Here is a 22,716-nt window from a genome sequence, read left to right as displayed (position 1 = left end):
AATGCTCGACGTTCAGTAGTTTTCGCTCATCACACAAAGTCATTTTAACCCCTCTCTATTTACAGTAATGCACTTCTGTGGGGTACCAGAGTAAGCAATAAAATGCATTTCGTTTTCAACAGTACAGCCACATGACTTGCATGGCACTAGCTATAAAAGTCTTCTAACCGTGTCTGTGTGAAGTTACATTCAGTTTTTTCCCCTTGTAAAGCTGCTAAACTCACACACAAGGAGAGTCTTCCCCAGTAAGTTCATTACTGTAAACTCATTTTTGCTTGTTTTTAAAAATCTGTAGACAAAATTATACAGCTTAACCTGTAATAAATCTGGAAAATTCCTTTAATGCTGTACAAACAGCACCAGTAATGATTTCCCAATGTTCATTTCTGCTTAGTTCCCAAGGATGTTTCCACCCGTGAGAAATAGCATTTTTTTTTCAGCTGCACAGACGTTCAGTTCACTTCAAGTGAAAATGTGGAGTTGTTAACATCATAAGCAACGTCACCAAACAGACAAAACAACAGCGCTGAAAACACAACTGTCTCTTGGCTCATGATGGTTCAAAATTAAACCGTTTTCAACCTTATGTTTTAAGAAACTAATTCATTTGCGTGCACTTTTGACAAAGATGGTAAAAAAAAACAGACCTTTAGTCAATAAACAGCCATAATTGTAATGCTTTTCTTGTGCCTAAAATGTTTTATAAAAACTGCGAAAAACAAAATGTAGCTATAGATAGCATTTAAAAAATGTTATTGATTGATAAAACATCAATACAGTATTTTCATCCTTGTGGTTTGTTGGCTGATGGATGTGTGTTTTTTACTTTGTGTAATAACTTGTGGAAGTGCATTTAAAGTGTTTCTTACACACTGTTCTTTTTTTTTTTATTAATAAAAGTCTTTAAAATACACTAAACTGTCCCTTTTTGAAATTTGGCGCATAACACTTGGACACTTGGACAATGCTATAGACTTATTTTAAGTGGTAAAAAGGTAACTTGTTTTTGTCAACATGAAATTAAATTGACGATTTACTTTCTTAATACATATTTCTGGTCTTACTGTGACAAACATTCTCCAAATACTGCCTGCAACTACATTTACAACATGTACACATGCTGGAGTCAAACTGTTTTGGACTAAATGGAGGTTACTGTATGTGATGCATGTTCATATTGAAAACACTCTTTTTGCGTTATTGCAAATATGTGCAATACTTGCAAAGCCTATAAAGACTCTGTGAGCAATGTGTGTCAGTCATAAAATACTGCCAAAACTCTGTGCCCATGGTCTTGATTTAACATGAATGTATAGATCAATTATGGCATAAATAGCACAGTCCGGGGCTTCATGACAAGTAAACTGTCCGTTACACTCTTTAAACCTACCTTCTTGCATCAACACAAGACTAAGGTTTCTATTTCCTTCTAATAGCAGCACATAGATTTATTAACCTTTAAGGTCAGAGGTCACTGAGACTGAGATCTGGAGGACTGTCTGAAACTCCTTCAGCATCATTGCCAAGGTTACTATCGAGCCCACTTCCAGCGTCGCTGAGGTCACTTCCTGTAAGATCTGAATTTAAACGGACACGCCGGCGCCTCCTCCTGGTTTGTGGCTCTAAAATGAATGAGAAAAAGAAGTAATTGTTAGTGAGTAAATATTTTTTAAAATAAAAGTACCCTCCTCTCATTAGGGTTATTAATGATAATTAAAACATTAAATATTTAATATAATATTTTAAAATACTCCTTTTTCTATAACTAATTATAATGTTTTATATAAAAACTATAGAGATACTAAAATAATAATGAAAAAAGACCAAAACACAATTACAAATTTAACTTAAATTAAAACGAAAACATAAAATACTAAAATTAAATCTAGTTCAAATTATTAACAAAAAACGACAATAGTAGCAAACATTTGATTGTACTGATTTCTGTTGATTTCTCCTGAGCTGAATGCTGTCAGTGGTTCTGAAGACATTAGTCATGCTCATTAAACTCAAATTATCTGTCAGTAACACAGATGGAGTCTCAAATATGAACCTCATAACCTCAAATCAATCCCCATTTCATCAATCATTTCACCGTTTTCACTTCTGAAGAAAAATGCTTTACTTGGCACTCTAAATGAGGACTTACATTTTAGCTTTTATTTTTAGATTAAATTTCATTTAAAAAATATTTTATATACACACACACACACACACACACAGTGTATATATGTGTAATTTCTTTACATGCAGATATATTAAAAAAAAATGTTTTTTGATTTTACTGTAAAAATGATCTGTGCATGAGATTCACTCTTCAGTGCATGTGTATCTCGTGGCAGTGTCTGGACTGCTTTTGCATGTGTCACCTGGTTCATCCAGCCATGATGCATCTAACTCATCTGAGCTGATCTCACCCAGACTGGGGGTGGGACTGAAATCATCATCGGACCCTGACGACACGCGTCTCTGCGGGCTTGTCTTCACAGTTACCACTGCAGGAGCGAGAGAAACATGAAAGGAGGATAACTGTGGAGAAATCTTCCAGGCACAGCAGCTGCTTTGATTCTAAAGTTCCCAGAGAGGCTAAATGACTAACATTAGAAATGGCTTTGAAGGGGAAAACATGATCTGTCCCTTCAGCAGCTGCGTCTCACCTGGTTTGTGTGCTAGAGGTGCAGGTGTAGGGAGGGTTTCTCTCAGGACCAGACCTCGCACCTCGTCCTTCAGCTCTGAGACAGTGACTCTAAAACACACACAGAAAATAAAGCGCCCTCCTTTAGCCAAGACTATTAGCGGTAACAAAAACTAAAGCCATTAAAAACAGTTTCATTACTTAATAAAATCAACACTAATCGACAGAAATTGTGCTTTTTAATTTGCATAATTTAAAAGGCGTTCGTTTTTACACAATATTCTTTGCCACCAAAATAAAAAATGCACTGGGTAAATAAGTTCAGAACACTCATTTGCACACTGAAATGGTTGATTGCTATTAATGCAAAATCTAATTTGTATTATTTAATGAAAAAATAACTAAATAAATACTATTATTAATTATTGGGTTATATTTAATGGGTCACACTATGTGCAGTGTGAGCAATAAAACACAAATCTCCAGGCGCTCTCATGACAATCAGACTGAAAACCTTATATGTACCTTTTAATAATTAATTAATAGTATAGCAAAGATACACACTAAATATGTCACTTTTTGAAATTTGGCTCACAACACTGGAAACATGAGTGGAAACACATTATGAAATGCTACAATTATTGAGATGAAATCAAATTTAATACACGTACTGTGACTGATTCAACAATGCATTTTTTTCTAAAAACAAAAATAAACATTTATGTAAACATGCTCCAAAAACTGACTTTGAATAGATTTAAAATGCACACAAACCAGAGTCTGTCCAGACATTGTATGTCTGTCCATCATATTCAAAACCCTTTTTTTTTTTTTTTTTTTAAATAATATGATCATTAAAAATTATTTTCTCAACTAAAAAAAAATACCATATTTATTATTTACCCTTTACTTATTTACTAAAGCAGAATTAAGTTTACTACTAAAATAACAAAATCTATACAGACACATTAAAACTAATAAAACAAAAGAGCACAGAAATCTCAAATGAATAAATATTAAATAAAATTCTAATATTTGCCAATAATAATGCTGTTTATCAGCAGTATTAAAACTAACACTGTTTTTTTATCTGTTGTTTCGTGCCACTGTGTGGACGCAATCACCTGAGGTCACGCACTTCCTGTTGCGTGTGCTGATACTGTGACACCATCCGAGCGAGATCAAAACTGTGCGTTCGGTATGAATCTGTAAAACTTTCCAACGTCTGCAGAATAAAAATATGACATGAGTGTGACGTGAACCGAAACTTGCTATATTAACTGAAACTACACTGCAAAAACATCTCCTGCAGAACAAAAAATATTATGTGAAAAGCATATTTCAGCACCATGACCTGTGTGTGTTTGGAGACATTGGCCAATCATAAGTGAAGTCATTTACATACAGAATGTTAAAGAGTTTTTATAATGTTTTTGAAGGAAGCATCTATTTAATCAAGTGTACATTAATGTTATTAAATATTATTACAATTTAAAAATAAGTGTTTTCTATTTGTATAGATTTTAAAATTAATTCCTGCGATGCAAAGCTGAATTTATCAGGCTTCAGAAGAACAGCATTTAATTTGAAACAGAAATGTTTTGTAACATTAGAAATGACTTTACTGTCACTTTTGATCAGTTTATTGCATGCTGCTTTCATCTTGACCTTTTGAGCGTTAGTGTGCGCGGTTTCTTTACCTTAGAGCTGTGTTCATACTGTCTCCTTGTTTCTCTGGCCTCTGACCGGAGCTGGAACGTATCTTCCTCCTGCCGCACTACAGAAACACACTTTTTTTAACATTCACGAACACCGTATATATGCAACCAGAGTCTGAATGCCTATCAATACTGCAGGCGTTGTGAATGTGAAGCCAACACAAACACAGGCAGTATCTGAGCGAGATGTTTATTTGCGGATCGGCTGTGCATGTGTTTATTTTGACACAAAGTGCATTTGCTCTGGCAGAGAGCCCTGACTGTAATAACACAACACTGAAAGAGTCCGATTTATGTGTGTAACTATAGTGTATGTATATCTAATACACTCAGGTGGAGAAACATGAAAAGTAACTAGTTTAAAACCTACTAAGTTTGTTTTTAAGGATGTCCACCTCTCTCCTGAGCTGCTCCAGTTCTTCTCTGCGCAGTTTAGAGCTGAAACTGTGGATGGACAAACATAGTTATAAACCGTAAATATGATTCTGTGGTGTGTGACACTGCTACAGCTCTTCTTTTACACTATCATACCTTTTTTGTGTGTCCCTGAGCAAGAGAAATAATATTTACTTAACATGATTTTTATGATGACATTGATATAAAATGTGAAAATTGTTACTCTTAAGGTGATATTAAGCAACTTTTAATTTGATCAGTTCCTTTCTTGTCATGAGACGCAACAATGTTGAGGTACACAATATAAATATTGCATATAAATACATTATACATCGCTAAAGAATTACCATTCTTGCCTGTTTCCTATAAAAATAAAATAAAATAAAATAAAAAATAGTCCTTGGTTCTTACCCTTTTTTTTCCAAGAAATCATTCAATATTATTATTATTTTTAATATTATTATTTTATGGAGACTGAACTCCTAAACTGTTATTATCAATAACTAAAACAATTACAAATAATAATACAATTACAGACCTTTCTTCCTGGTTTCCTAGAGTCGCGGCACGGTTGATCTGCGCTCTCAGACTGCTCAGCTCTCGATCCAACTCTCTCTTCCACTGCTCGATCCGTCGGTCCGGTCCAGGACTCAGTGATCTCCGACCCGCGTCCTGCTCTCTCTCCTCCAGTTTATCCTGAAGTCTCTTCTGCTCCTCTGAAAGACAGAGATTCTGGAGTAAATATGACCTCAGTAACAACAGAAACAGTCTATTTAATCATTTATAGGAAAGAAGTGTTAATTGGAATACTACTGTAGTATAATGAAGTACATTGAAACTGATTGATAATCACCTTGTAATGTTTGTATTTGTCTTTGCTGAGCATTTCGTTCTCTTTCCAGTAATCGAAGACTCTGTGTTAAAGTCTCAATGGCCTGTGAAAAAAAAAACATTTAAAACTTGTTTGTCATTCTAGGATGATTCGTTGTTGAATTCATTTTATAATATTAAATATAAATCTCCAAAAAAAAAAATGTAAACCGATGCAAGTCCCTTTGATTTTCAGGATGCAGAAAACATATTGTATCATAAAATCTAGTCATAAAAATGGAATTTACTCAATTGGCAACTTTTGGATGAATAAATTAAAAACAGGGCTGTGTAATTAATCATAAAGTAATATTTGAGGAATTTTTAAGGAATATCATGCAATGTTAACAGTAAAATTGTAATCGGTTGTGCAGCACTTCATTTGCCAATAATTAAAATGAACTGTTACATTTTCATTTGATTATATTTTTAAACATGAATTAAATATGTTAATTCTTCATGGCTTCCTTTGATAACCACCGTTTTTGATAATAAAGTCATATTCATCATAAATCAAGGAAAATTAAAATAGAAAAAATCTGAAAAAATAAAAGTAAATATTTTACTAAATTATTAAATTGCTAAGGTTTTATGAATTCAACTGATTAGACATTTTTGAATAACATTTAATGAGACAATTAAAACTAAATCCAGAATAAATCAGAAATGGAAAACAGAATTTGGGTGAAAAAATATGAGGGATTTCCTTGGTCCCTAAAAAGGTACTTTTTGTCAATCTTTTGATCAATTGTCTTTACATTTGAAAATATTTCAAATGATAAGTCATTCCTTTTGATTGATTAAATTTAATTTCAATTAATTACGTTTCGATCAAGAGTGAGTGCTGCACCTTTTTCAACTGACATCAAATTTTATTTTAACCATTAAAATGGAATCCAGAAAAACTTAACTGAGAAAAAAAAAATCCAGAAAAAAAGTTGGACATAATTTAGGAAAACATATAACATTTCAAAGGGGCCTACCAATGTATTATGTGATCCATATACACATATTAATAGCACAGTATCTTGGTTGTTCAAGTCTGAATCACCAGAGCTGGACATTAAGATGTGATTCGAGCAGGTGTTAGGTGTTAGTCTGACCTGACTCTGCTGCTGTAATTGTGTTTGGATGGCGGTCAGATCTGACCACTGAACCGCAGACGGCTTCAGATCAACACCGGATGTGACCTCTCTGACCGGAAACACATCTACAGAGAGAAACACATGACCACATGGAATCAGATAAATAAAATCAAATATAAACATTAGACGGAATAACTTAGACTAAATGGAAATTACAACCCCAATTCCAGAGAAGTTGGGCCGTTTTGTAAAAATGCAATAAAATCAAGAATCTGTGGTTTGTTTATTTTCTTTAACTTTTATTTAATTGGGAAAAGTACAAAGAAAAGAAAAGATTTCCAAAGTTTTCACTGACCGACGTAAAATGCGTTTTATAATTATGAATAGGGCGGTCACTTTTGTGAAAAAATCATTTTCGATTTTTAAGACATAAGTGTTCATTGAATCGATTGTAAAATCGATTTTTCATGTCTAAAAAAAAAGACGTTTCCTTTTTCAACGTCAAATAACGGACGAACGTAAAGAGAGCAATGGAAACGCACAAGTCAGCAATATTTCTTATTTACTGGCATGAAGTTTCGTGCAGAATAACAAACAGCAACAGGAGTGCAACATTCTCGAAAAAATATATATGCAGAGGGCTGCCATAACAAAAGAAAAACATTACTGCAGGCTTCAACCCGGCTGCATTTATGATTTAGGCAATTCAAAAATCTCCAAGATTATTTTAAATAGTGACTAAATCCATTTCAAACAACTGTTCAAAAAATGAAACTTTAAATGGACTTGAGAACAGGCCATGTGTGTTTTTTTATTGAACGTAACCGACACTTAGGCTAGGCGGCACTAGGCCAGGCATAATGCGGAAAAAGGCTAGGGCCATTACAAATTTATTGGACAGGAAAACAAGTCGATCAACATTTTCGGGGTCCAGAGCAGAGCGTTTTTTATTCACTATATGTCCATCTGTTGAGAAGACGCGCTCCGACCGCACTGATGTCCCAGGGACATTCAGGTACAGCTGCGCAAGGTGGGGGTATTGCTGCCAATTTTCCACCACAAAAGCCGGTCGCTCTCAGCTTGCAATGGTCCTTTTCATAACTCAGAATCTCCTTTAACTAGATGCGCGAATGAGGCGAATTCGCGTCTACCGCGCTGCGAAATCATTGAAATCATTCGCGCCAAACGCGAATAGAGCGTAAAATTCGCGTCTAGTTTGCCTTTTGAACATTTTGAGATCATTCGCTTCATTCGCGCGTGTAATTAACTTCACAACAGACGCGAATTCGCGTCATGGGGGGGCTTCTGCCAGCTGAGTTCACACAGCATTTTCAACCGCCATTTTTATTCGGATAATTTTCTAAATATTACTGTTATCGTGTCATGAAATGTAGTTTTAACAGTATTTCAGGCGAGAATGTAGTTGTTTTAAACTCAAATATGCGGTTTATTTATAAAGACAGCGTCTATTTAAAAATGAGATGAGCTCCATGCAATCAGCGGTAGCTCAGTGATCATATATCCGCCGAGAGCAGCCTCACCTCGGCTAGACCTTCTGACATTTGCCGCTGGCTCTGATGTCTCTAGTGGTTCAAGATAAAATATAATTCGTTTGGGGTAAAACGAAACGTTTCTTATCTTTGGCCTTTATTCAATTAATCTAGTAATATGTTTTATATATATATAGGTCCTTTTTATTCCTGAAATATGAACTTGTCATATAGATCCGGTTGACTGCTCACTGACAGCATCAGTCGTTCCTCCATGTTGAATGAGTGACTCCTAGCAGGCTCCTGATTGGTTAACGCGGCGCGAATTGACGCTAAAGTTCAAATTTCTCAACTCGGGTGGCCGACGCGAATTCGCATCTTCCGCGCCGCGCTAAACGCCTCATTCACGCCGCGAGACCTCCAGACGCACGCAAACACGTCTTTGCATTGACTTAACATTGAAATCATTCGCGCCAGACGCTCTATTCGCGTTTGGTGTGAACACAGCATAAGAGGTCGCTTTCGACATCACTAGGTCTTATAGGCGCGTAAAATTGCTGGTATCATCTATATTTTTTAATTCTCTAATTCTTTTAAAATTAATAGTGTACATATTTGTTTAAAATCGATTCCCTATTTTCATTTTCTAAACTTTTTTTGGTTGGTCCGATCGATTGTGCAATCGATTTTCAAACTAAAAGTGACAGCCCTAATTATGAACACATTTTGATTTTAATGGCTGCAACGCATTCCGAAAAAGTTGAGACAGAGGGAAAATAAAAGTTAAAAGGTTATAGAATATCCACTTTATAAACTGGTTTGAGTATAAAAAGAGCATCTCAGTCTTTGCAAGCAAAGCTGGATCTTGGCTCATCACTTTGTGCCAAATTTCATGAGAGAAATGTCAAACTAATCAAAAACCACATTTCGCATTTGCATCTTTTTTTATGGTCTTTCACCAACTACCACACGTAATACTGTGAAAAGATTCAAGGAATCCAGAGAAATCACAGTAGATGTGGTTGCATGTGGTTGACCTTTGAGCCCTCAGATGGCGTTGCATAAAAAACCATCACGCTGCGGTGTTAATATAGCCACATGGGCTCAGGAGCACTTCAGAAAACCGGTCATTTATCACAGTCTGTTGCTGCATCAAGAAATGCAACTGAACAAGAAATGTTACTCGAGGAGAAAACTATACATAAATTCTATGCAGCGATGCCGCCGGGTTCAGAATTGAAACTTAGCCTGAAACAATCAAATTAATTACCATAAATAATAACTAAAACAGGAACCAAAATAAAAGTAAATTAAATCTAAATAGTAACAAAAAAATACAAATGACAAAAGAACAAAACTACTAAAAATAAAAAATGTATTTAAAGTGTTAATAATAATAATAATAATAATTACTAAACTAATACATCACAAATAGAATATGTAACCTAATATTTTAATATTTTGTCCAAAAAAAAAATTTGTAAGACTTGTAATTACTTACAAGACTTCTTCGGGTCTGGAAGGGATTTTTTTTTTTTTAATGTAATTTTTTTTTTTTTTTTTTCATTTCCAAATTAGAAACAGAAAACAGTAACACAGAACATTCCCCATCTGTCAACATTTATTATCTATTCTATGCTCTATTAATGGACTTAATATCATTATTTAAAAATTAGTTTACCTTCTGTCCCTCTGTAAGATCTTCTATGCGCAGTAAGGCGTTCCTTGAAAGACAAAATATGCATAACTGAAGAAAAAATTTAAACTTACTACAAAACAGGTTCAGAATAACATGCGTGAGTAAACTGATCTGTAATTTTGGGTGCACTGTCTCTTTAATTCATCAAAGACATCAAGAGCGCCCTCTAGCGGCTAGTATCTGCCACATTCTGAACTTACAGTGTACAGAAAATTAATCTAACGTTAATTATTACTGACAAAAAAATAGCTCTTACTCTCATTTTTGCGACACTTCCATCAGCCTCGGAGATGATGGAGCTCAACTGTTGATCCCAGTTCATACTGAGCGGCTGATAATCAATTTATCGATTAAAATACAAGCCTTAAACCCAGCCTGCGTTCTAAAGACACGTAACGTTAGAGCCAACGGGAATGATGACAGGTGACAGGTGAGGTTACAGCGAAAGGTAAAGGACACCTGATATAATGAAGAAGAGCGTTTCAGCTTTAGGAAACAAACGACTGAAATAACGCTTCAAAACACACGCGCGAGACCGGTCATTTTAAAGAAACGTCACTAACATATGTCCTCTCATAAAAATGGTAATTAAAGGTGCTATTTTGTCTAAACTCCTCTATTCATGGGACCAGTGTCCATTTCAGTTTAAATCCAGGAGCCAGTATATTTTACGTCACTTCCGGAACAACAGAGGGCTTATGGGTAATGTAGTGAGCTCTCTCCTCAGGAAAGAAGGGATACAGCTCCGACCGGAAACTAACAATACATTTAATTTTCAACCTATTAGATTGTATTTTATTAACGTCTATATATATATATATATATATATATATATATATATATATATATATATATATATATATATATATATATATATATATATATTGTTGTACAGTGTGATATTCTGCAGTTTCAGGAGTATAATTTCTAATTTATTCAAATAAACTCATGTTTACTAACCTAACATTTTACTAATACAATTCAATCAGTGGGCCACAAAATGTAAGATAAATTAATTTCAGTTTTGGTTGGTATCATTAATATGATATTTTGAAGCATATTTTTGTTTTAGTATCTTGTGAACCACAAAAACATCCTTCCTTTCTAAAATATTAGAATAACACTTAAAATTATATTATTTTAGTCAGTTGCCAAAGCAACATTTCTCATTTTTATTTAAACTTGATGAACTAAAATATAACAAATTAAAACTAAAATGTAAAAAAAACTATATAGACATTAAAAACAATGAAGCAAGACAAGAAAAAACAACAAAATTACTAAAACTTTGACCAAAATTAAAATAATAACAGAAAATACAACATATGTATATATATATATATATATTTTATTTTCTGTTATTATTTTAATTATATATATATATATATATATATATATATATATATATATATATATATATATATATATATATATACATACATACATACATATATATACACGCGCACACACACACACACATACAATAAACTTATAACAGCACCTCAATACTAAAATAACACTGATGTGGTAAATCTTCATGCACTGGGTTATTCTAGTATGCATTTTTCAAATTATGTCATTTCTATGCAATTTATGAGGGAAAACTGAACCGAACTGTCATTTTTGTGCAGTTTATTGAAAACACAAATGAACACACTGGATTTTTACATTGAGAAATTAGTGTTTTTCTAAATTTGCACAACAGAGAAAATAAAGGTGTATTTTTTTTTAGCTTGCCATTTTCATAGAATGTAGAATTAGAATAGTAAACATAATTTCCACTATTTAAAATATTTGGGCAATTTGACCCATTTCATCCCACAGTTGTATCCGAGCAGTGTTCTCCCAGTGTTCACCGTGCAAAGAAACAGACCCAGCAAAGCAATCATACCGAACGACCCACGGTGGCGCTTCTTGGGCTCTAACAGGACAGAACACAATGCAGAAACACATTTCACTAGCTGTTTCGATCTGTATTCATACTGTCAGTTTACTTGTCTTTAATATACACAGATCAGTACGGTGGAAGTGTAAAAAGACTCACTTCCGGTAGAGTATCCATGAGCGTACAGCACCCGACTGACGATCCAGATCATTCCCAACACGCTGGCCAGGCGCTGAGAAGCACAACCAACAACAAACAGTTCACTTCACAGTTTCCGTTAGCTTGCATGCATGCACATTCATAGTGCACCTCCAGGTAAGGGTTAATAAATCTTGAATCTGTACTCACGGGATGCTGAATCCCTCCCACGGATAAATGAAACAGGAATGGCGACAAGAGTTCAACGCTGTTCCACAATAATAATCAGATTAATAAATATCAATATCATATCAATTAAAAATCAAGAAATCATCAGCAAATGAATAAGGACCACAACAACAACATTCAATTTTCTATGAAATGTAAAACATTCAGTTGTAAAGGACACTGTAATATTTAGCAGTAATATAAGATTTGCTGTGAACACGCACATGTGATGCATACTACATACGTGTTCTGATGCGCTCGCTGTATACAGTTGAATTTGTGACCAGTCTCTGGATCATCACTGTACATTGTCGGATACTAGAAAATAAAATGAATACTTTCTTCTTGGTTTAGGGAAAACTAAGTGGTTCTCAACCAGACATGGTGGGAGGAATAAATGCTAATGCAAACATTTAAAATTGTTTGAGAATTGTCTGAATTTTGTGGCCTTGAACTGTAAATCTAAAACTGCTGGATTATGAGTGCATGTGCAGTGATTAGTGTGTGTTAAGTTACCTGGACATTGTATTTAATCCGAGCCTTCACCACAGCATGAGACAGATGAACCATCAGGAGAAACGATGCCGCTCCGGTTAGAGCCACATAGCCGTACTCTTTGGACAAAACCACCATCTTTTAGACTGAGGAGAAAACTGAAATATCACAGGATCTGTGTGAGATGGCAACATACAGATGTGTACAGCACCGAAGAACTAGAAAATATGTGACTGCAGAAATATCCCCATTTGATGCTGATTACACAGACAAAAATAAAATGAGAAAGTGCTTAGTCATCTCCGTCTGTGATAGTGCAGTGAACCCAAAGTGGACTTTTGTTATTGTCAAAAACACACAATAGGAGTAGGTCATAAGCAGCTGCAGTAAAGTAAAAGTCAATTTATTTTAATAGTTGTCAAACAAACATTTTTGTAAAATAAGCACAAGTGCAGGAAAAGGTCAATTTGCTGCAGGCACCATTCACAACAGTGTAAAAGCAAAAGACATGCATTCATGTCATTAATCTTGCTGCTACTTGTGTATTTTGATTTGCTCACGTTATTCAGACACAATCATTACTTTCAATCAAGACAGTTTTTTACAGACATTTGCTGATTTTCTGTTGTTACCTGTTCTGTGCTGGTTATCTGGAGGGCGGAGGCTGGAGGGCAAAGATCATGTAGTAAATGTGACGCTGACGGGTAAAGGGTCAAACTCCATACGCCCCATCCGGTCCTCCTTCAAGAAGCCAAATGCACTTTGTTTGTTTGTTTAGAAAATAGAACCATTTAAAAAGATTTTAATGCTTAACTTTTGAATAACAAATAAAAACCATATGAAATATGCATATCAGAAAAAAAACTAGATTCTGATTGTGATTTGTATATATGTTTTTTTTTTTTCACGAACTCCAGTTCCCAATAGACAGAGAAATCAACAACATCCATTTAACTAGGACCTTAAGTTAAAAGAAAAAAATAAGAACTTAAGCAAAGCGGAAAAAAAAAGAAAAGAAAAACAGCTAAAATGTCCAAATTTCCACATATTGATGGATCTGTTCTCATCATACAGAAGTACAGAAGTTTTCATCCATGAAATCCAAACAGCATAATATTGGCAATCCCAGCATCTAAATAATTTACTCATTGTTCCCATACTTTGTAGAAAAGGTCCTTCTTTGAATTAATTATACAAGTAAGGTATTCCAGAAGTTGTAGTTCCATTAACACTATTAGCAACCCTTCACAGAGGGGGCTTTATCAGAGATCATGATTTTTTTTTTTTATGCCATGTCAGCAGCAAGACTATGGTAACAAAGTCATAAAAAATAAAAAAGTTGCACAATTAACAGAAAACTAAGACAACTTAAGAACCACAACATGGACAAAAGTATTGGGACAAACCAGTTCACACCTTCTAATGAACTGGTTTGACTACTTTATTAATTTCCATGAGTACAAATCTTGATGTTTAAGCATATAATTATATTATAGGGAATTGTGTGCTTCTAATTTTATAGCAACGGTTTGGACACAACCCTTTTCTATTCTAACAGGAAAGGTTCAAAAAGAAATGATTGATTGAGTCAGTGTGGAAGAACTTGACTGGTCTGCAGAAAGCCAGCTGAACACCTTTGACCTTGAGCCAAAAACTCATCACCAAACACCAATGACTTGTGCATGGACAAAAGTATTGGGACACACCCTTCTTCAGAACATAAAAGGCACTTCCAAAACTGTGGCAATGTGTATATGTATCGTGTGTTTATTGTCTTCACGTTTCATTAGTAAAAACGTTTTTGCTTTTTATTCAGCTCTGCTACAGCGATAGCCAGATGGTTTTTTCTAAATTATGACTTCCTGCACGTCATAGGTTATTATTACTTCTATGAGTCTGTTTTGGACTTTTGCGTCCTCTGGTTTAGAGTTTGAATGAAACATACACTCTATGAGAGTGTTCAGCTTCTCCAAGTGGGTATAACGAGAAGGGTATAACTGCAGCCTGGAGATCTTGGTTTGCACCAATCCACTTCAGTGCAAACTCCACCCCACAACTGATTCTGAAGTTTTTATTGGTTGTGTCAGTTAAAGTGTTTCCTAAACTATGCAACAGAAAATGCTAACCCCAAAACCTACTCCACACCTTACCTTAACCAGTGAAATGGACTGAATGGCGGGATTGGCGCTGAATAGCGTGATAAATAAAGTTGCAGTTCAGGAGATAAACAGTTAATAAGATTATGGGATATGAGGCTCAACGGACATTGGCAACTTTTTAGTTACACCCAGCATCACTACCCCCTCCCAGCCTGTGAATTTCGTGTCCCAGGACGGCCCCGTTGCTTAGAATAAAACGATAGAGTAAAATCTTTCCCCTCTGCTGGGACGACTCCTGAGTGATTCCCATTTACATCATGAAGCAGAGGTTCAGACTTGGGTCCAAACACCACTGGCCACAAGCTTTGGGCTCTGCTCTCATGGAGAACATTTATTTATATGGCATATTTTAGTTTAGATGAACTAGAAACAATGTTTAATTTATAAAGTTTTATTTTGAACTGTAAGGCAGTAACAAAAGGTTAAAGGGATGGTTCATTTTCAAATTAAATTTTGGTATGTTTTAGCTTACCTCAAGGACATCCAAGATGTAGGTTTCTCTGTTTCCTCAGTATTTCCCATTTTGATATTTTTAGGTCCAACCGTTCTTGTCTGTGACTCACATAATGGATGTCTATGGTCACCACCTCAAAGAGCATGCAAAGAGGAGTCAAAATTAAACAATTCCCCATCATAAGTACACATTGATGACCTAATACAAGAAACGAGCGGTTTGTGTAAGAAAACGAACAGTATTTATATATTTTTTACCTTTTGTACACAACCACGTCAACTGATCGGAGTTCGCGAGTGCTTCCCGATGTGACGGAGAAAGGAGACCCCGCCCCATTTTGGAGGTTCTGCCCACTTTTGGAGTTCACGCCCAATTTTGGAGATCTCCGGTCTGCAGTTATACCCACTTGGAAGCCACAGCCAATGGTGAAAGTCTTTGCGAAAGGATACCCCGCCCCATTTTGGAGGTTCTGCCCACTTTGAGTTCACGACCCATTTTGATCTCCGGTCTGCAGTTATACCCACTTGGTGAATTCGACTGGTCCAGAAAATTAAACTTGCAGCAGCTAACATCTCGTGATTAATAAATCAGACATAGTGAGTCAAGTTAACAACAAACAACTTTGCATTATAACGAAGGCTTTGTAAAACCGCACAGCGTTTTTAGCCTCTTTTAACAACATACTCCATCCTACACCAACTACACACACATTTCTTATCATGTATGTCTATGAAAGACGATCGAACCAATCGGAGTATGTATGGGGCGGGGCTACACGTGCAACGCCGCCCCAGGTGCAGCCCCAACTCGATCTGCAGGCTGCAGTCAGGTCGGGTGTACCTGAATCCAGAGCCGTTGAAAAAGAAGAAGAGTAGTACAGTTGTATTATAATATAATGGAAAAGGGTCTGGCTGCAGACTTGCACTCTCAGACACTTGCGCTTCTTTTTTTTATTGGATATTTTATACTACTTATTGGTTAGCCTACTTCTTTTTTGAATCTCTCAACATTTGTTTTTCTCTTGTGTAGGTATGGTTGACTGGAAGTCTGTCAGTCCAGATGTGAGGAGGACACACAGAGTGGAGTTGGAGCTCAGCAGATGTGTGATGGCTGTAGATACTGTGGTCTTGGAAAGAAGGGCATCTTCACAGCTTTCTATTCAGACAAAGAGTTTGCTGGATTCTGTTCTATGGACTGCTACCGCAGAATGAATGAATGAATTAATGAATGAGTGGTTTATCTATCTATCTATCTATCTATCTATCTATCTATCTATCTATCTATCTATCTATCTATCTATCTTTTTACTTGAATTGGTGACTGAAACTCAAAGCTAAATAAATGTTTTAGTGGATAAAGCTGTGTCTGTTTGCTTAATTGGTTAATGGCACTTAAAACAAGGTTACTTAACTCTTCTGACTAATTTTTAAATTTGATAATTTAATGGTTTTGTCATATTTATTTTTCTCTATCAGGCAAAACCTAGTTTTCTAGTTTTCACCATCACATCAGACGTTTACGAAGTATTTGTGAATCAGGAGAAGTGTTATCGGGAAGGTCTCTTTGCGCGCAAATCACTCACATATTCACTCGTATATTTACGAATGTTTCATGAATGATACCCATTCTTAAATTCTAATCCATCATCACTGCTATCTAACTCAACATAATCCCACGTGACAATTTACATAAGTTATATTTCTGTTATTAACTACTTTGCGAAGCCCCGCAGTTAAGCAGGGCATCAAAAAATTAGTTTATACTCATTGTGTTCCTCCCCACGGAAATCTTTAGTAAAAGGCGAAAGATTTATACGATCTGAAGAGAAACATGAGTGTACTAGCTTTGAGAGAGCAGCAGTACGTACTCGATCGACAGGAACACACTTCACAAGAACGGTGAGCACCCCAATCTGTTCAACATTTAACATCTCGGTTACGTATGTAACCTTGGTTCCCTGAATAGGGAACGAGATGCTGCGGTGACGTCACCACGTATGGGAACACCTTCGGTGTGACGAATGTCTGAAGCCCTATACCATCCCGCCAATCCTATTGGCCAAATAGCGCGTGGCACCGCCCAGCATGCGTAGGCATATATATACCTGGTGCCGCGCGCCATTTACCTCAGATTTCATGACGAGAAGAGAAGAAAGCTATCAAGGTACGGCACGGCCAGAACCGCAGCATCTCGTTCCCTATTCAGGGAACCAAGGTTACATACGTAACCGAGATGTTCCCTTTCATAGGTCACTTCGATGCTGCGGTGACGTCACCACGTATGGGAACGCTATACCATCACGCCTGACCGTACCTGATAGCTTGGATCCAAGGAAGCATCTGCTCAAGCGGAGAGAACCGAAGCGAGCCCGCGCGCCTCATAGGCCAAGGAAATAGCCTCCACCAGCCAATGGGACATGCGCTGTTTCGTAACTGCATGGCCCTTATTCTTATGTCCAAAACAGACAAACAGCTGGTCAGACTCACGCCATGCAGGCAGACTCTGGAACAAGACGCCTGACGGCGTTCAACCTCTCTGGGTCTGCGGGGAATCAGCTGGCGGAAAGCGGCTGATTGTTGTTTCGCTGCTGTGAACTTCTCCACCACTGAAGTGACCGCCTCTCCAAATAAACCGTCCTTAGACACAGGGGCATCCATGAGGAAAGATTTATCCTTTTCCTTTATATCGGTGAGATTAAGCCAGAGGTGGCGCTCAACCGTAATTAATCCAGCCATGGAACGGCCCACTGCTCGAGCAGTATGTTTGGTAGCACGAAGCGCCAAATCAGTTGCTCGCCGTAGTTCCTTGACCGCCTCAGGTGTAATGCCGTCCCCCTCGTCCAATCCTTTTAACAGCTCCGCTTGGTAGGCCTGAAGGACCGCCATGGAATGAAGCGAAGCAGCCGCTTGACCAGCGGCCATATAGGATTTTCCCACTAAACTAGACGTGACTCGACACGCCTTCGAGGGGAGGAGGGGGCGGGACTTCCACGCCGCGGCCGAATTAGGCGCAAGATGTTCGGCGAGAGTCTCCTCCATCGGCGGTATCGCTGTATAGCCGTGACTCGCCATGCCCGAAATGGTGGCGAAATCCGCGGCCGCAGCGTTCGTGATGCGCGCCGCAAACGGCTGTTTCCAGGACCTCGAAACCTCCTGGTGGAGGTCTGGGAAAAAGGGTAAAGGCCTCCGGGGCTGCGCAGGTGTCCGACTAGTTAGAAAACGGTCGTCCAGCTTCGAAGAAGGTTGGGCCTCGGCCTTCTCAACCTCCCATTCCAGCCCCAATGTACCCACTGCACGGGAAACCACATCCAACAGCTCACTGTAGGAGGGGGAAACACGCCTCTCCTGTCCACTAGGAGGGAGAGGGCTAGTGTCGGCCGCGAAGTCCTCGGACCCCGAGGCCGCAGTGGAAAGAACGTCGTCATCATGGCGGTCACAACCGAAGGAGATGGCACTACATGCCCCCGGTGTGGGCCGTAAATCCTCACAGGAAAAGACGACAGGTTCAAAAGTTTTCCTGTGTATTAGGGTAGGGGAGAGCGAGCGATGTGGAGAGTAATTTTCCATCGCTGAACTGTCCTCGAGCTCCATGTCACACGTGTCACCCCAAGCTATCACCTCGTGCGGTGCCTCGGCAGTCGCAGAAGTGGTGTGGCGGGGGTTAGACACGGCGACATCGGAGAACACATCTACCCTCGAGCGAAGGACCCTGAGTCGCAGGCCATCGCAATGGGGGCATGAAGAAAGGCCGCTAAGCGCCTCCTGTGCGTGGTGTAAGCCTAGGCAAACTACGCACCTGTCATGAGTGTCCCCCTGAACGATGCACCTGGTACACGGGTCCTTGCACTTCTTGAAACTCATCGCGTCCGCGGAGAGGAGTATACTGCTCGTGACGATCGCTGAGAACGCGAGACAATAGGGCACAGAAGATTCGCTTCGTACTGAAGGAATGAAATCTGAGGTAAATGGCGCGCGGCACCAGGTATATATATGCCTACGCATGCTGGGCGGTGCCACGCGCTATTTGGCCAATAGGATTGGCGGGATGGTATAGGGCTTCAGACATTCGTCACACCGAAGGTGTTCCCATACGTGGTGACGTCACCGCAGCATCGAAGTGACCTATGAAAGGGAACCCAGTTTTAGCCCTTCTTCCCTACTTGTTGTGGGCACTTTCAGGAACGCATTTCTAGGACCCTAGTTCTTTGTGACAGCGCCACCTACCTATTCTGAGAGCCGCAGTCCCAGGAACGCACTTCCAGGATCCTGGAAATGGAAAACTGGAAAATGGAAAACTGCCACAAGGCAGTGGTCTCACGGGCGGACACAGTTGGCATTTGTCTGGCTTTACAAAAAAGTAAAATCTGCTCAAATGTAAACTGCTTTCTGTATTTCCTCAAATTATATTTTTTATTTTACCATGCCAGCTGGCCCCAAACAAATTTGAAGCCTTACCATTTGATTGTGCTGAAGTGTTTTCCTGCAAAGTGGTTTCATCACTGTCACCATCGGGAATTATACCCGACAGAGAGGTTTCGCCAATAACGCTAATGATCGCATGTGGATCTGCTCGATGATGATGGTGGTCCTCCTCCAGTTTGAATACGATTTTTTCGAAGTGAAGCTTCATGTCGAACCATTTTCTTTTCACTTCTGAGACTGTTCGATTAACAGATGAAACTCCATTAAGAGCATCTGTAATATGCTGCCAAGCTTCCTTTTTTAGGACCTGATACGCCGCTATGTACGCTTGAAAATAAAATGTGGCATTTTGAATGAACTTCTGATAATAAAACTTCAATTTCTGCAGCTGAGAAACTTTTCTTTTTCATTCGCTTTTGAGAAGACATGTTGAAATCCTTCGTTTGGTGTCATAATATGATGCCCATATATAGTTATCAGTCGGATTTAATGGGCGGGATTTATGGTAATTGAGAATGAGCGTGCACGCGCGTCCCATTTACGACTGATTTTAACATTAGAAGATTAAGACAAGCACTGTCAGTAACTTTACTCTGAATGATTTGCCTCTTGTATTAGATCCTCATGCCTTGACTGTACCATTGCCCAAAGTGCACTCGAAGGACATTTGTCCTCAGTGTCCTCATTTGTAAGTCGATTTGAGTAAAAGTGTCTGCTAAATGAATAAATGTAAATGTAAATATTAGTATGTGGTATAGATGAGTGCCAGTCAACTTTTTTCTGATTCCATTCTTTTAGAAACCAAGCACAGGAAGCATATGTACTTCTGGTACTCAGTGAAGAGTCAGTAGTACAGTTGTATTATAATATAATGGAAAAGGGTCTGGCTGCAGACTTGCACTCTCAGACACTTGCGCTTCTTTTTTTATTGGATATTTTATTCTACTTATTGGTTACTTCTTTTTTGAATCTCTCAACATTTGTTTTCTCTTGTGTAGGTATGGTTGACTGGAAGTCTGTCAGTCCAGATGTGAGGAGGACACACAGAGTGGAGCTGGAGCTCAGCAGATGAGTGATGCTGTAGATACTGTGGTCTTGGAAAGAAGGGCATCTTTCTATTCAGACAAAGAGTTTGCTGGATTCTGTTCTATGGACTGCTACCACAGAATGAATGAGTGGTTTATCTATCTATCTATCTATCTATCTATCTATCTATCTATCTATCTATCTATCTATCTATCTATCTATCTATCTATCTATCTATCCTTTTACTTGAATTGGTGACTGAAACTCAAAGCTAAATAAATGTTTTAGTGGATAAAGCTGTGTCTGTTTGCTTAATTGGTTAATGGCACTTAAAACAAGGTTACTTAACTCTTCTGACTAATTTTTAAATTTGATAATTTAATGGTTTTGTCATATTTATTTTTCTCTATCAGGCAAAACCTAGTTTTCTAGTTTTCTGTAACACTTTACAATAAAGTTTCATTTGTTGACTGATGTATTAACTAACATTAACTATGAGCAATACATTTGATACAGTATTTATTAAACTTGGTTAGTTAATGTACGTTGTTTGTTCTTGTTAGTTCACTAATGTTAACAAATACAGCTGACTTTAAATGACTTTAACTTAAGAACAGCAAGTGAGACTAACCGTGTGAAGAGACGTTTGTATTCTCAAAAATAATTGTAATCTGTTTTTGATTATTGATAAACTAAGACCTAAACGTGCGGTGGTGATTACGTCAGTAAGCCATTTTGAAGGTACTTTCGAAAGTAATTTAAAATAATATTCTTTACATCATTAACGCTGTTTTTACATTGGATGAATTTCAATTGGTTTTATAGGATTATGTGTTTAATTTATCGCTTTCTATTAATCTATAGGCCAATAGCGATTAAGAGTATGGCTCGCCTTTAGGCGGAACAGCCAGTTTTCGCTAAACCTTTTCCCACGCCCTCTACCTTTCTTTCCACCAATGAGAAACCTTTCGACACGCCCACCTTTTGCCACGCCCATTGCTCCAGGCTGCAGTTACCCCTACTTGACTATGTACGCTTGAAAATAAAATGTGGCGTTTTGAATGAACTTCTGATAATAAAACTTAAATTTCTGCAGCTGAGAAATTTTTCTTTTTCAGTCGCTTTTGAGAAGACATGTTGAAATCCTTCGTTTGGTGTCATGATATGATGCCCATATATAGTTATCAGTCGGATTTAATGGGCGGGATTTATGGTAATTGAGAATGAGCGTGCACTCGCGTCCCATTTACGACTGATTTGAATTCATTAACACACACAGACATACATTTTAACCTTAACATCAGACGTTTACGAAGTATTTGTGAATCAGGAGATGAGTTATCGGGAAGGTCTCTTTACGCGCAAAATCACTCACATATTCACTCGTATATTTACAAATGTTTCATGAATGAGACCCATTCTTAAATTCAAATCCAACATTTACTCGTATATTTATGAATGTTTCATGAATGAGACCCATTCTTAAATTCAAATACAACATCGCTATTATCTAACTTAACATAAACCCACATATCATCTTATATAAGTTATATTTCTGTTATTAACTACTTAATGAAACCCCGCAGTTAAGCAGGGCATCAAAAATTAGTTTATACTCATTATGTTCCTCCCCACGGAAATCTTTAGTAAAAGGCGAAAGATTTATACGATCTGAAGAGAAACATGAGTGTACTAGCTTTGAGAGAGCAGCAGTACGTAATCGGTCGACAGGAACACACTCCACAAGAACGGTGAGCACCACAATCTGTTCAACATTTAACCCAGTTTTAGCCCTTCTTCCCTACTTGTTGTGGGCACTTTCATGGAGAAGCACCGGCTGCAGCCTGCAGATCGGGGCGGCCGCACCGAGGAGCGTCTCGCTGCAGCTTGCGGTGGACATCCAACCCCGCCCACATCCAAGTGTGACGTCAGACGCCACGCCTATGCCATACGTAAAAATACGTCATCGGGTGATGCCAGGTGACAACTCATGTGTTGTGCGCATGTGCAAAAATGG

At 37.8% G+C, this 22,716-nt stretch overlaps 2 protein-coding genes and 2 non-coding genes across 4 annotated transcripts; all 4 read right to left on the bottom strand.

The window, feature by feature from the left end:
• Window positions 1–736: 736 nt before the first annotated feature.
• Window positions 737–10,676, bottom strand: LOC132106429 (coiled-coil domain-containing protein 157). Its single transcript, XM_059512100.1, has 11 exons — window positions 10,150–10,676; window positions 9,876–9,918; window positions 6,723–6,829; window positions 5,603–5,684; window positions 5,288–5,465; window positions 4,724–4,797; window positions 4,336–4,412; window positions 3,760–3,860; window positions 2,658–2,746; window positions 2,370–2,495; window positions 737–1,622 (listed from the first exon to the last, which is right to left on the bottom strand). Exons 1-11 carry the CDS (start codon window positions 10,213–10,215, stop codon window positions 1,465–1,467), a joined length of 1,101 nt encoding a protein of 366 aa, XP_059368083.1. The 5' UTR covers window positions 10,216–10,676; the 3' UTR covers window positions 737–1,464.
• Window positions 10,677–11,510: 834 nt separating this feature from the next.
• Window positions 11,511–12,799, bottom strand: mgst3a (microsomal glutathione S-transferase 3a). The gene is made up of 5 exons (XM_059513436.1): window positions 12,661–12,799; window positions 12,389–12,462; window positions 12,127–12,184; window positions 11,938–12,010; window positions 11,511–11,814 (listed from the first exon to the last, which is right to left on the bottom strand). Exons 1-5 carry the CDS (start codon window positions 12,775–12,777, stop codon window positions 11,675–11,677), a joined length of 462 nt encoding a protein of 153 aa, XP_059369419.1. The 5' UTR covers window positions 12,778–12,799; the 3' UTR covers window positions 11,511–11,674.
• A 4,175-nt stretch (window positions 12,800–16,974) lies between these two features.
• Window positions 16,975–17,090, bottom strand: LOC132107446 (U5 spliceosomal RNA). The gene has a single exon (XR_009424300.1). It is a non-coding gene; the product is annotated as a U5 spliceosomal RNA (small nuclear RNA).
• Window positions 17,091–22,276: 5,186 nt separating this feature from the next.
• Window positions 22,277–22,390, bottom strand: LOC132107450 (U5 spliceosomal RNA). Its single transcript, XR_009424305.1, has one exon. It is a non-coding gene; the product is annotated as a U5 spliceosomal RNA (small nuclear RNA).
• Window positions 22,391–22,716: the final 326 nt, after the last annotated feature.

This window comes from Carassius carassius, chromosome 27, assembly GCF_963082965.1.
Source record: "Carassius carassius chromosome 27, fCarCar2.1, whole genome shotgun sequence".
NCBI classification, from domain to species: domain Eukaryota; kingdom Metazoa; phylum Chordata; class Actinopteri; order Cypriniformes; family Cyprinidae; genus Carassius; species Carassius carassius.
This window is presented reverse-complemented; position numbering and strand designations above follow the sequence as displayed.